At 43.2% G+C, this 13,286-nt stretch overlaps 1 protein-coding gene across 4 annotated transcripts in view; it reads left to right on the forward strand.

The window, feature by feature from the left end:
- KCNK10 (potassium two pore domain channel subfamily K member 10) overlaps positions 1–13,286 on the forward strand; it is a 173,788-nt gene that overhangs the window by 98,605 nt on the left and 61,897 nt on the right. For all 4 annotated transcript variants that reach the window (XM_055132987.1, XM_055132989.1, XM_004610244.2 and 1 more), the window contains exon 3: positions 9,148–9,265. In XM_055132987.1, coding sequence (XP_054988962.1) covers positions 9,148–9,265 — 118 coding nt within the window. The remainder of the gene's footprint in view (positions 1–9,147; positions 9,266–13,286) is intronic.

The following is a 13,286-nucleotide window of genomic DNA, read 5'->3' on the forward strand; positions in this document are numbered from 1 at the left end:
CTACTGGGGATTGCTTCTACAGGGACTGGGCTGGTCCCTTGTTTTGTTTCTTTATATTCCACATGTGACTGAGATCCTTCAGTATCTTTCTCCTTCTCGTGACTTCACTTAGCGTGGCACCCTGCAGTTCCATTCAAGTTGTTGTGAAATGTAACAGAGCTTGTTTCATAGCTGAGTAGCATTCCAGTGTGTGTGTGTGTGTGTGTCACAATTTTTTTCTTATCCACTCATCTGTTATTGGTCCCTTGGGATGTTTCCAGATCGTGGTTATTGTCAGTAATGCTGCAATGGACAGAGAGGTGCTTCTGTCTTTCCAAGCTAATGTTTTTTTATGCTCTTGTGATAGACGCCAAGGAGCGGGGTTGCTGGGTATGACGGAAGTTCTATTTTTAAGTTTTTAGGAAATCTCCATGCTGTTTTCCCTAGAGGTTCACCCAGATGGTGTTCCCACCAACAGTGGATGAAGACTCCTTTCTCAGAGCATTCCTGCCAACACCCATTGTTTCCAGACTTTCCAGTATAGGTTACTGCCACTGGGAAGTGACACCTCACTGCTTTCATTGGTAGCGATGTGAAGCACTTCTTAAGATGGGGAAGTTAACAACAAATGAATACCTTAGTTACACTTCTCGCCTGTGATGCATCTGCTGCAGCTGCCCAGATGCTGCTGTTGGATTTGGGATCAATACAGACCCATTCAGCGTGTGATGAACGGAGTCTGCAAGAGGCCTTTCTCTGTCCCACAGGCTCTGTGGCTTTCCTTCCCTCATTTTAAATTTATCAATGAAGCCACTATGCCTGCCTCCTGCCTTAATCTGCCTAAAGGTTAAATTCATAATCCCAGTGCTGTTACCTCAGAAGGCTAAGGTTCAGGGCCTCCTGTGTGTGCTCTTCTTTCCTTCTGCCCCAGTGGCAGAGGCCCCTGGGAAAGCGGCTGTAACCTCCCTTCCCCACAACTCACCCCCCGCCTTACTTCTGCACTGTGGTCCTGGCATCATGATTCAAAGTCCCCGTGCATCCTGTCAGGATCTTGCTTTAGACAATAAATCAAACAATCATCCGCGCCATTAGTGTCCGTGACTGTGGCACCAATTGGCTGTCATCTGCCACCTATCTCGGGCTAGTTGAGTGATTATTGCCTCACCTTTGTTTGTCTTTCTTCTTGGTGCCACAGAAGAAAATAGAGAAACCGATGATGTCAGTGAGCACACAGATCATTGGAGAAAAGCTGCAGACAGTTAGTGGTCCCCTGGGGTCATCATTCATCTCGGTGTTGGGCTAACACAGAGTGGGCCTCGTGCTGTCTGGAGCAGGGATTTATGCAGCTGGGCAACACCTTGTGGGGCTAAACCAAGGCAGGGTGGGGAAGTCGCGTTGGGAGGGGGCTGGCTCAGAGGGGACAGTACCTTCCTCCTTTTTCTCTTCCTTCATACTTTCCCCGGATCCCCACTCCCCTGTTTTTACCTCTTGGGGAAATGGGAGGAGAGAGAGGAAGAGAGAGGTGGAAAGGGAGAGAGTCTTTTTTCTACTTTCTCCAGTTTTATTGGCAATTGACTGACTCACAGCAAGGTGTAGGTTTTGAGGATTTCAGTGTGTCCATTTGATTCCCTTATTGACATACAACATTGTGTAAGCTTAAGGGGTTCATTGTGTTGATTTGATCCACTTACACATTGCAACAATCAATTGCAATTCCCCGCATCTGCCACATAATTACTATTTCTTTTTCTGGCTAAGAACAATTAAGGTCTACTCTGTTAGCAGTTTTAAAGTGTGTGATATAATACTATTAATTACATTCACCTTGTTATACATCAGATCCCTAGAACTGATTCATCTTATAACTGGAATGTTTTTGACCAACATCTCCCCGTGTTTCACTCCCAGTCCTGGTACCCACCATTCTGTTCTCTATAAGAAATATTCTTTTAGATCTCACCTTCCTTCAACTCCTTCTCCTTCTTTAATTTTTAATAAATTGGTCATTTTTTTTGTCAGTTGGATTACTGTTTTCTGTTTGTGTGATACAAGCTTGAAAGTATAAATTGCTTTACTTTCACACTCCTGAAAAGATGCTACTTTCATTCCTTCATTAATTTATTATAGATGTAAGCGTTTGCTCATGAATTAGTTTTCTGGGTGAGTGCTAGAAATTCCAAATTAAAGGCTAAGAAGAAAATTCCAGAGGGGGTGGGATTAAGCCATACTCTTTGATCTCTAGTGCCCTTTCTCTGAAGTGCTCACACCACATCTTGCATAATTTTATTTTGATCCTCACGAAACCTCTGTGGATCTGATAATGGTTGAACACGTAAGTGAGCCCCTGCTGGGCAATGCATCTGAGACTGTGGCTGAAAGTGATAAAATTGGTTGACTCTCTGCCCTCTAGCTGATCTTTTGAGTCAAACTGTCCAGGGTTCAGTTGCGTCATTACATTATCTGCATGCTGAGACATTTCCAGTGGGCTGGCTTATCTTCATGTTTGCATTATGAATGCAGAGGAGGAAAAATACATGCAGATGCATTTAATTTAATGATATTTTCATTTGAGTTCAAAGCATAGAAACCATTAGAAAATAATTTGGAAAATTAATAAATTCAGAACAACAAACTCCCTCGGAAGTGTTCTTGTGTTAAAAGATGATGCTCAGTGGCTATCATGTTTGGTCTACAGTCTACTTTCGGCACGCAGCTTTCAACCCGAGTTGCAAACTACAACATCCAACAGGAGAGAGAACAAAAGAGAATGCCCTGCTGCAGAGGCAGGGTGGGGTGGTGGGGGTTGGGGTGGGGTGGTGGGAGGGATACTGGGAACATTGATGGAGGAGAATGGGCACTGGTGGAGGGTCATACATGAGATGCAAACATGAAATTTTATAAGCTTGTAACTGTACCTCACGGTGATTCACTAATAAATTTTTTTTAAATAAATAAATTAAAAAATGATGATGCTGGTCATTCAAATGACAGCAGTCCAGTCATTCGTGAGATTTCTCTGTATTTACATAACCTGAGTTGATCGGTTCCTACTAACTCTGGTAGCTTCTGGAATCTTTCTAACCCTTACAGTCTAGACAGACTCAAACCTAATTTCCAGGATTGGGGTTGGTTCTTCCAAACCATTACTGACAACTCCATAGCTTGCTGACTCATTTCTCTCCTTCCCATCTGGTTCTAACTCTGACTGTCCCCATTATGCCTACAAGATCCCTTGCACTTAAGTTTCACAAAGCTGCTTTCTCCCAGAATTTGCATGGATGGCCCACTTTACTGATAAATTGGAAGGAACAGAGATGTGATAGATGTCACACAAATTGAAGCTGGACACTTGTTTGTCAGAAGTCCCAGGCAGTTCAGCAGCTGGGCATGGCACTTCTACATGCCCCTGACCTCATCTTTCTTTTCTTCTTTTCTGTCTCTTTGCTCCTTACCTCTCAAGGATATAAAGTCAACCTTTTCCCATTTTTTTGTTTATGTATTTAATTATTTTACTTCACATGTAGGACTGGAGCGATAGCACAGCAGGTAGAGTGTTTGCCTTGTACACAGCCGACCTGGGTTTGATTCCTCCGTCCCTCTCGAAGGGCCTGGCAAGCTACCGAGAGTATCCCACCTGCATGGCAGAGCCTGGCAAGCTACCCATGGCATATCCGATATGCCAAAAACAGTAACAGCAAGTCTTACAATGGAGACATTACTGGTGCCTGCTCGATCAAATCGATGAACAACGGGATGACAGTGCTACAGTGCTACTTCACATGTAATGCGGTTAAGCTTTCTTCAGCTCTATGAGACAAACGAAGTTTGGTGTCTCCATTCCACTCATTGGAGGGAAAGACTAATTAGAGGTGATGTCATTTGTTTGTTGTTGCTTTCATTTTCTTTGCCAAGAGGATCAGGTCACTGAAGACTCTCACTGGAAACAAATCCTGGAATAAGACCAGTAGAATCTTTAACTGAGGAAGCTTAGTGGGTGTGGGGGGGAAGGAACTGGGGACAATGGTGGAGAATCTTTGCTCACCGATGGAGGGAATGTGGTGGTAGTACTGAAGTACAAAGCAGTGGTTTCCGTACTATGTAAACTATGATACTGCACTGGACAATTAATTTTGTTATTTTATTAATTAATTTTCACTTTCCAGTTTTATAGGGTTATTGGTTTAACCATTGTTGGTCTTTGTGAGTGCTTTATATGTCTTAGATACTAGCTCTTTTTTTTTCTTTTTTTTTGCTTTTTGGGTCACACCCAGAGATGCTCAGGGGTTACTCCTGGCTTTGCACTCAGGAATTACTCCTGGCGGTGCTTGGGGGACCATATGGGATGCTGAGAGGCGAACGCCCTACCCGCTGTGCTATTGCTCCGGCCCAGCCCCAGATACTAGCTCTTTTAAATAATAATTAAATTTAAAAATGTGTCTGTCAAGGAGACAAGTTGGGGGCAGGTGGGGGGGGGGACTTTGGGTCATTGGTGGAGGGAAGTTGACACCGGTGGTGGGCTTGGAGTTGGAACATTGTTTGCCTGAAACTCAGTTCTCAACAATTTTGTAAATCATGGTGCCTCCATTAAACAAAAAATGTAAAACAATTTTTTTTTTAACCAAGAAAATTTTTTTTAAAAAGAAGTGATCTCAGTCTTTCCTCCTCATCCCTGACTGGAAGCAAACATTGGGTGTGGGGAGAGGAGTGTGTTTGACATACCACAGGGAGAGGAAGGAGCAAAACGAGGGCTCTCTGCCAATCAGTCTAGATTTCAGTTTTTGTTGGTCTAAGGCAAGTTACTGAACGCCTCTTCCTTCTCTCTAAAGGGAGGGTGCCTTGACTTGCAAGTTGTAGCACTGTATTACTGTCATACCATTGCTTATCGATTTGCTCGAGTGGGCACCAGTCACGTCTCCATTGTGAGACTTGCTGTTACTGTTTTTGGCATATCAGATATACCACGGGTAGCTTGCCAGGCTCTGCTGCGTGGACGTTATACTCTCGGTAGCTTATCGGGCTCTCTGAGAGGGACGGAGGAATTGAACCCAGGTCGGCCTCGTGCAAGGCAAACACCCTACCCGCTGTGCTATCGCTCTAGCCCCTTGCAAGTTGTAGATAGGATTAAAATTGAATAGCGCACTAGTTGTGGGAAGGCTCAAAGGTTAGAACACTCCAGCACTTGTCACACAAGAACTGACTTGTTACAAGTTTCCTGTTCTTTCCATGGAGGAACACTTTCCTGGAGGGTCCACATGTCATGTGACATATTTATAAATTGCATAATTAAAAAAAGACGTGAGAGGAAATCTTCAGATTTTTTTTTTTTGGTGGCAAAATAGATGTCACTATCTCTTTTGCCTCTGCTGCCATTCTGTACTTGTAAGTGCAGTGCTGGTTCTGATTAGAATGCTTCTGTGCCACTCTCAGCACAGTGGCACTTGACCCGGCTCAAAGTCTGCAGCATTAAAGAAGTTATAAATATTAGAAATAGAGGGTGTGGCTTGAAGCCTTCTAAGTGACTCAAGTGTAGAATTGTCCCCAAAGCATTATTTCCAGGTGGGGTCAGCAGAGCAGAAAGGCAGAGAGGATGGAAGCTGCATTTCAGCTTATGGTTTGCTTTGGTGGCGCTCGGGCGGCACAGTGAAGTGGTCATTTTTATCGGCTGAAAGGACCCACCATCTGTCCTTCCCTCTACTGCAGAATAGAGCATATCCCCTGATGAATAAGCCATTGTGGTTAATTAAGCCAATTTAAACCACTGGCAAAACAACCTGTACATTCTCTGTGAAGCTGGATTCTCTGTGTCAGGATTTATGTTGGAAGCGGTGGACAGTATTTATGGTCTTAGAGAAGGAAATGAACAAACTAAAGATTTAACAGAAGTGATTTTTCAGGCATGGGTGGGGGCTGGGAGGGCCATATCCAGCTGAGTTCAGGGGGCTATTCACAATTCTGTGCTTGGGGGGGTGTCATGTGGTGCTGGAGTTAGAACGGGGGGATGGGGTGGCAGTATGCAAGGCAAGGGCCTTAACTCTTATCTGTTTTCCTGGCCCCCAAATTAATTTTTTTCTCCTTATTCTCTAATTAGTTGAGTCTCCCAGACTCAACCCATTTTAGTATAATTTGTGGGCTAAAATAGTTTTGACCTATTCAAAAAGTTTGTTAAAATAAAAGCAAGGGGCTAGAGCCATAGCGCAATGGGTAGAGCATTTGCCTTGCACATGGTCGAACCAGGTTCAATCCCTGGCATCCCATATAGTCCCCTAAGCACTTACAGGAGTAATTCCTGAGTGCAGAGACAGGAGTAACCTCTGAGCATCGCTGGGTGTGACCCAAAAAGAAAAAAAAAAGAAACAAAGGCAAAGAATATGTGATTAAGACCACTGATGGTTCCAGAACCTAAAACATTTCCAGCCTGACCCTTTATGGAAGAAGATTGCTCGTGTTTGGTTTAGGGATTTTGAAATACTCCACATTCATGGAGATAACGCAGTGACGGTGACTGACTTTTTCTTTTTGCAGTCTGGTTTGTGGAAACCACTACATAGATGTTATTTAGGATAGCTGTAAGCAGATATCAACCTTTAAGCGAGTCTTGCTACCCCCACATCGGGTGAGGGTAGCTTTGTCTGGTAACTTTGTCCGGGGAATGGAGTCTCTTTGTGTTGGTCTGGAAGTAGCTGGCCTGTCACTTCTCTCTAAACCCCGCATCTGTCCCCGCCTCCTCCAGCTCACCTGTTTGAACAGTGTGTGGCTGAGCTGCGAAGACAGTGCTTCCTGCTCTCTCTGCCCTGGCTTGGCCAGGGTTGGTGGGGGCTAGTGCAGGGAGGAATGCTAAAGGGTTCTCGTGATAATCTGCACAAGCTTCCCAGAAACCGGATCTAGAGGAGAGGCGCATTTGGAGGAGGCATGAACCATGGTATAGGATGCACGGTGATCATCTCAGGGAACTGCCTGGGATGGAGGCGTCTATTATAGGTGTGTCAGATGAGATTGAATCTTCAAGGTGGTCCATTTGTGGGGAATTTTAAGGTGTGTGAACTCCAAATCTAGTAACTAGTGAGAAGTTATTATAGGTTTTTTTTTTTTTTGCTTTTTGGGTCACATCCGGCGATACACAGGGGTTACTCCTGGCTTTGCACTCAGGAATTACTCCTGGCGGTGCTCAGGGGACCATATGGGATGCTGGGATTCGAACCCGGGTTGGCCACATGCAAGGCAAATGCCCTACCGGCTATGCTATCGCTCCAGCCCCTATAGTTAGTTTTTTAAACAAAGGATGGGTAGGTGTGTGTGTGTGTGTGTGTGTGTGTGTGTGTGTGTGTGTGTGTGTGTGTGTGTTGTTAGGGTCCGGAGACCCTCAAGAACAGAGAACAGAGCCGATAATGCAAATCACAGAGCGAGGTTTATTGATCCAGCTAGCTGGGATCCAAGTATCTGCCTGGCGCTGTGAGTTTCAACAAGGACCCTGAGCACCAGATTCAGCAAGTTCTTGTACTTCCATTCTAGCAAGTAGGCTTTAGTCAGCACGTTTCTGTTACCTATAGAGTACACATATTTTTGTTGTTGTTTTGATCTGCAACATCCAGCCCACTTCCTGACAGTTACATTCCGGAGACCTAATCTCATTCCGGGGACCTAATCTTTGACAAAAGCATCTGTTTTTTTCTGCGTTAACACTTTGTGACCCTCCACCCTTGTTTACCAGAAATGAGCTAGTTTCTTGTTCCTGGAAGAGGCCCGGTCATTCAGAGGCCACAAAGCCTATCATGACAGTTCTCTGGCTAAGCGGGTCCTGTGTGTGTGTGTGTGTGTGTGTGTGTGTGTGTGTGTGTGTGTGTGTGTGTGTGTGTGTGTGTTGGAGGGCATGAAGTGAAATGACAGGCATGAAATTGGCTGCTATTTCTGAATCTCTAACTCTTGAGTTCCACGTGTTCCATGGGTCATCTCGTCCAGTCCTCCCAACAGCATGATCTCAGGTTTCCAAATGAGGAAGTTCGGGCTTAGGGAGGTTACAGTAACTTGCCCAAGGTTCTCAAGGTAATCATGGGCAGAGCCAGAGTGATTGAAAAGACCCAGAATGATTATAACCCCTGCACTTCCAAAACAATGAAAAACATTCTCACAAAAGAGAAGAGTGAAAGCAATGTAAAAAATGCTTCCTAGGAATGACCACTTTGGGCGACTGTCCTCTTAGCTATGTTTCTGTGTTATACACTGAAATATATATGCAGTTTATACAATCTGTGCCTCATCACATGAATCTCTGCCTAAATCTTTTACATTAATGACCCCTGTTATGTATTTTTTTTTCCTTCTCTCACTTTATTTTCTCTTTTGGTTTGTTTAGGGTTACTCCTGCCAGCACTCAGGGGCTATTTCCAACTCCTGTGGTGACTGAGGCTTAGCCTAGGAACTCTCTCCCCAACCTCTCACTTAGTTTTCTTTTTGAATAAGTGGATGCACAGTATTTAACTTTATGACCGTACCCTCAGGCACTTAGCCACTCCTGTTCAGATCATTGCAGTTTCTTTTTTTTTCTTTTTTCATTTTTATTAAATTTTTTTTTATTAGAGAATCACTGTGATGTACAGTTGCAAATTTATGAACTTTTATGTTTGCATTTCACTCATACAGTGATTGTTTACCCATCCCTCCACAAGTGCCCATTCACCTCCACCAATGATCCCAGTATCCCTCTCACCATCCCCACCTCATCCCCCACCACCCCACCCTGCCTCTGCGGCAGGGCATTCCCTTTTGTTCACTCTCCTTTTGGGTGTTGTAGTTTGCAATAGAGGTATTGAATGGCCATCATGTTCGGTCTATAGTCTACTTTTAGTTTGCATCTTTCAACCGGAATGGGTCCTCCCAACATCTTCTACTTGGTGTTCCCTTCTCTATCTGAGCTGCCTTTTCCATCAAAAAATGGGGGATGGAAATGAACAGAAATTTTCTCAAAGAAGAAATCTGAATGGCTAAAAGATACATGAGAAAATGCTCTACGTCACAAATCATCAGGGAGATGCAGATTAAAACAACAATGAGCTATCATTTCACACCACAGAGACTGGCTCACATCATTGCAGTTTCTTGAGCAGGGATGTAATTCAATTTTTCTTTCCCTTTTTAATGGACTCTCTGCTTTCTCACTTTTTTTTTTTGCAGCATGCCCTTGACGCTGACAATGCAGGAGTAAGTCCAGTAGGAAACTCTTCCAACAACAGCAGTCACTGGGACCTTGGAAGTGCCTTTTTCTTTGCTGGGACTGTCATCACCACCATAGGTATTCATTTGTTTGCTACTATCTTTTCCTCTGCAGGCCATCCTGAGTCTTGACACTTTGCCAAGAGTTTGTCCTCAGAATCCACGGCAGCTTGAGATTCAGAGGAGGCTTATGAAACACCGTGGATGCAGTACTTGTGGGTTTTAATAAAAGACAAAGCCAAATCAAGTATTTTGCTTTTCAAAGAGAAACACAAGGGAGACTTCAGTTGGAAAGAACTTGGTTTAAGGTTAGAGTGAAAACACACATAAGGAATTCATCAGTTGAACTCAATTAGCTCAGCTAAGTTGAAAATTTCTTCTTCTTACATTTTCTTTGGTTTTTGGGACCATACCTGGCAGTACTCAGGGCTACTCTGGTAAGCACTTGCCAACTATGCAGCCAGGTATTGAACCGGGCTTAGCCTCATATAAGGCAAGCATATGAATCTCTGTGCTATCTCTCTGGTCCCTCAAATTCAATTTAAGTACATAATTAAATAATATTTGTTTTTTTAAATATTAATTTTAATTTTTATTGAATCACCATTTTTATTGGCGCCCGCTCGAGCAAATCGAAGATCAATGGGATGACAAGTGATTGAATCACCATGAGATAGAGCAGTTCAACTGATGAATTCTTAATGTGTGTTTTCACTCTAACCTTAAACCAAGTTCTTTCAACATTCCAACACCCTCCATCCTTCCATCAGTGTAATTTCCCAGCACCAATGACCCTCATTTCCCTCCCACCCACCCCCATATTATCCTCGACCCCAGTCTGCCTTTATGGCAGGCACCTCTCTTCTCTCTCTTTCTCTTTCTCATTTTAGGCATTACGATTTGCAATACACATGCTGAAAGGTTATCATGTATATCCTTTTACCTACTTACTCAGCTCTTGTCCAGAGTGATCATTTCCAACTAATGTTGTCAGAATGGACTCTCTTCTATCTTAACTACCCTCCAATCCCCACACTTTTGTGGTAATTTCTAACCATTGACCAGTCTTGCTGGCCCATTTTCCCTGGCCTTGGATATTAGTTTTATAATAGCCAGAATCTGGAAACAACCTGAGTGTCTGAGAATAGATGACTGGACAAAGAAACTGTGGTACATCTATACAATGGAAAACTACACAGCTGCTAGGGAAAATGAGGTCATGAAACTTGCCTATAAATGGATGGATATGGAGAGTATGATGCTGAGTAAAATGAGTCAGAAGGAGAGGGGCAGATGTAGCATGACTACGTTTATTTATGGGATATAAAAAAAATTTGGGTTTTTGGTGCACACCCGACATTGGTTGGAAGGCTATGTACTGTGGAGATCAAAGCAGGGTTGACTGCGTAAAAGGCACGTGCCTTAACCCTTAACCTCTGTACTAGCTATGACCTCAGTCAAATTTCTCTTTTATTTTTATTTATTTATTTATTTATTTATTTATTTATTTTTTGCTTTTTGGGTCACACCCGGCGATGCACAGGGGTTACTCCTGGTTCTGCACTCTGGAATTACTCTTGGCGGTGCTCAGGGGACCATATGGGATGTTGGGATTTGAACCTGGGCCGACTGCATGCAAGGCAAACGCCCTACCCACTGTGCTATCGCTCCAGCCCCAAATTTCTCTTTTAAAATACTCAAGTTGCATATGATAAAGCCAAAACATTCATAGAGAGTTTTTTAAAAAAATTTTATTGAATCACCATGAGATAGTTACAAGCTTTCATGTTTGGGTTACAATCTCACAATGATCAAACACCCATCCCTCCACCAGTGCACATTCCCCACCACTAATATCCCGGGTATACCCCCCCTTTCCCACCCCCCTGCCTGCCTCTATGGCAGACAATATTCCCTATACTGTCTTTCTACTTTTGGGCATTATAGCTTGCAACACAGACAGTAAGAGGTCATCACGTTTGGTCCATTATCTACTTTCAACATGCATCTCCCATCCCAACTGGTTCCTCCAGTCATCATTTTCTTAGTGATCCCTTCTCTATTCCACCTGCCTTCTCCCCTCCACTCATAAAGCAGTCTTCCAGCTATGGGGCAATCCCCCTGGCCCTTGTATCTACTGTCCTTGGGTGTCAGCCTCATGTGATGCTACCCTACACTCCACAAATGAGTGCAGTCTCTCCATGTCTGTCCCTCTCTTTCTGACTCATTTCACTTGGCATGATACTCTCCACGTTTATCCATTTATCATAGAGAGTTTGTTATGGTAAACTATCAACCTGCCTCTTTCCCCCTTGCCCAGTTCCCTGGTGTGGTTTGCTTTGGTAGTTATGATATCCCTCTTCTTGTCATTAAATATCATATATGCAACTCCATTTTCTGAAATTTCAGTTTGTTTCTTCCACATTGGAAGATGATGTTTGAGCTCTTTCTTCTCCCTACTGCAGTGTTAAAACTCTCTTTTCTTCCCCCCTATATGCTAAGAACAATTTAATGAGACTAAAAATACCACTTATATTATCTTAATCGTACCACAGATCTTATGTGCTTAAGATGCATTGTTAGTTCCCTTCTCCATCGCATAGGCTTAGTCAACGATCCCTTACTTACTCTCAAATACGTAGGCTTAACGTTTCCAGTACATGATTTTCTCACACTAAAATACAACTCTCAGTGGCTGGAGAGATAACACAGGAGATAAGGTGCTTATTTTGCACACAGCTGGTGCTGTTTCAAATCCCCCTCAGTTCATATGGTCCCCTGAGCACTACCAGACTTCAGTCCTGAGCACAAAACAAGGAGTGTGTTCTGAGTATCACCCAGTGTGACCTCAACAAAAGAATAAGTAATCAAAAACCCCAAAACTGTCCCCAACCCCCCCAAAATCCTAACAAGAATAATCACACTAAGCTCTCAGCCAGTATATATAATGCAGTCAATGAGCTAAGCATCTCAACTTCTTTTTATCTTTTTGCTGACAAATATTCCTTGTATCAGTCTCTATTACTGGGTATATAATTTATCTTCTGTTCATATAGGTTTAAATGATGCTTCTACAGTTAGACATCATCATTGTTTCCTTTTTTTTTTTTTTTTTTTGCTTTTTGGGTCATACCCACTGATGCACAGGAATTACTCCTGGCAGTGCTCAGGGAACCATATGGGATGCTGGGAATCGAACCCGTGACAGCTGCATGCAAGGCAAATCACCTACCTGCTGTACTATTGCTCCAGCCCTCCCCTCTAAGCCTTTTGAGCATAGGTTTCCTCAACACTATTTACTTGACTGCAATTAACTTTCCACTAGTCGCCTTAAGAACAGAGGCCATTCCCAATGACACTTGACCCAGACGTGCATGTAGTGTTGAGGATTGAATTCAGGACCACATGGTCCTCCCTGCTGATTGTCATCCTCAAGTACTTTCTCTGCTCTTTTGGCTTTGTTCTTTGGGAATTCCAAATAGCCCACCTTATTTGTGTTCTTCTATATCTATCATATTCTCTTTGTTACTTTCTAACTTTGTCTTTTTGGGTCATATCCAGTGGTGCTTAGGGGCTACTTCTGGTGCTGTGGTCAGCGGTCTAGGAGGTGCTAGGGACTGAACCTGGGGCTCCTGCATGCGAAGCACACACTCCACCCCTAAGAGCTCTCTCTCCAGCCCTTTCTAACTCATCAAGGCTTTTTTTTCCTACATTCATCTTATCTTCTCTGTTCTTTTGTGTGTTGTGTTGTTGCAGAATGTGTTCTGCTGTTCTTGCAATTTGACTTTCAGTTTTGTGATCATCAGTCTTTCTATTTCTTCCACAGATTCTATTAGCTTACATTTCATCTTCATGTGTAATCTTTTTATTTTCTAATTGCCTTAATTTCTTACATTTATTCTTTGTGGTTTCTCGACCAAGATTCTTGGAGCTGATGACTTCAGTTGGTTAGAATTTTTGTCGGGCCAGGAAACACTTTTCTGCTAAATGTCTCATCCATTGGTAGATTTTACTCCTCTTCTTATGCTTTTAAAATAGGTACTTTGTATATTTTGTGGTCTTCTTCATGTAAAAATACTTGATCCCAGTCAACCTGAAAG

The sequence above is a fragment of the Sorex araneus genome, chromosome 3, assembly GCF_027595985.1.
Source record: "Sorex araneus isolate mSorAra2 chromosome 3, mSorAra2.pri, whole genome shotgun sequence".
NCBI lineage: Eukaryota > Metazoa > Chordata > Mammalia > Eulipotyphla > Soricidae > Sorex > Sorex araneus.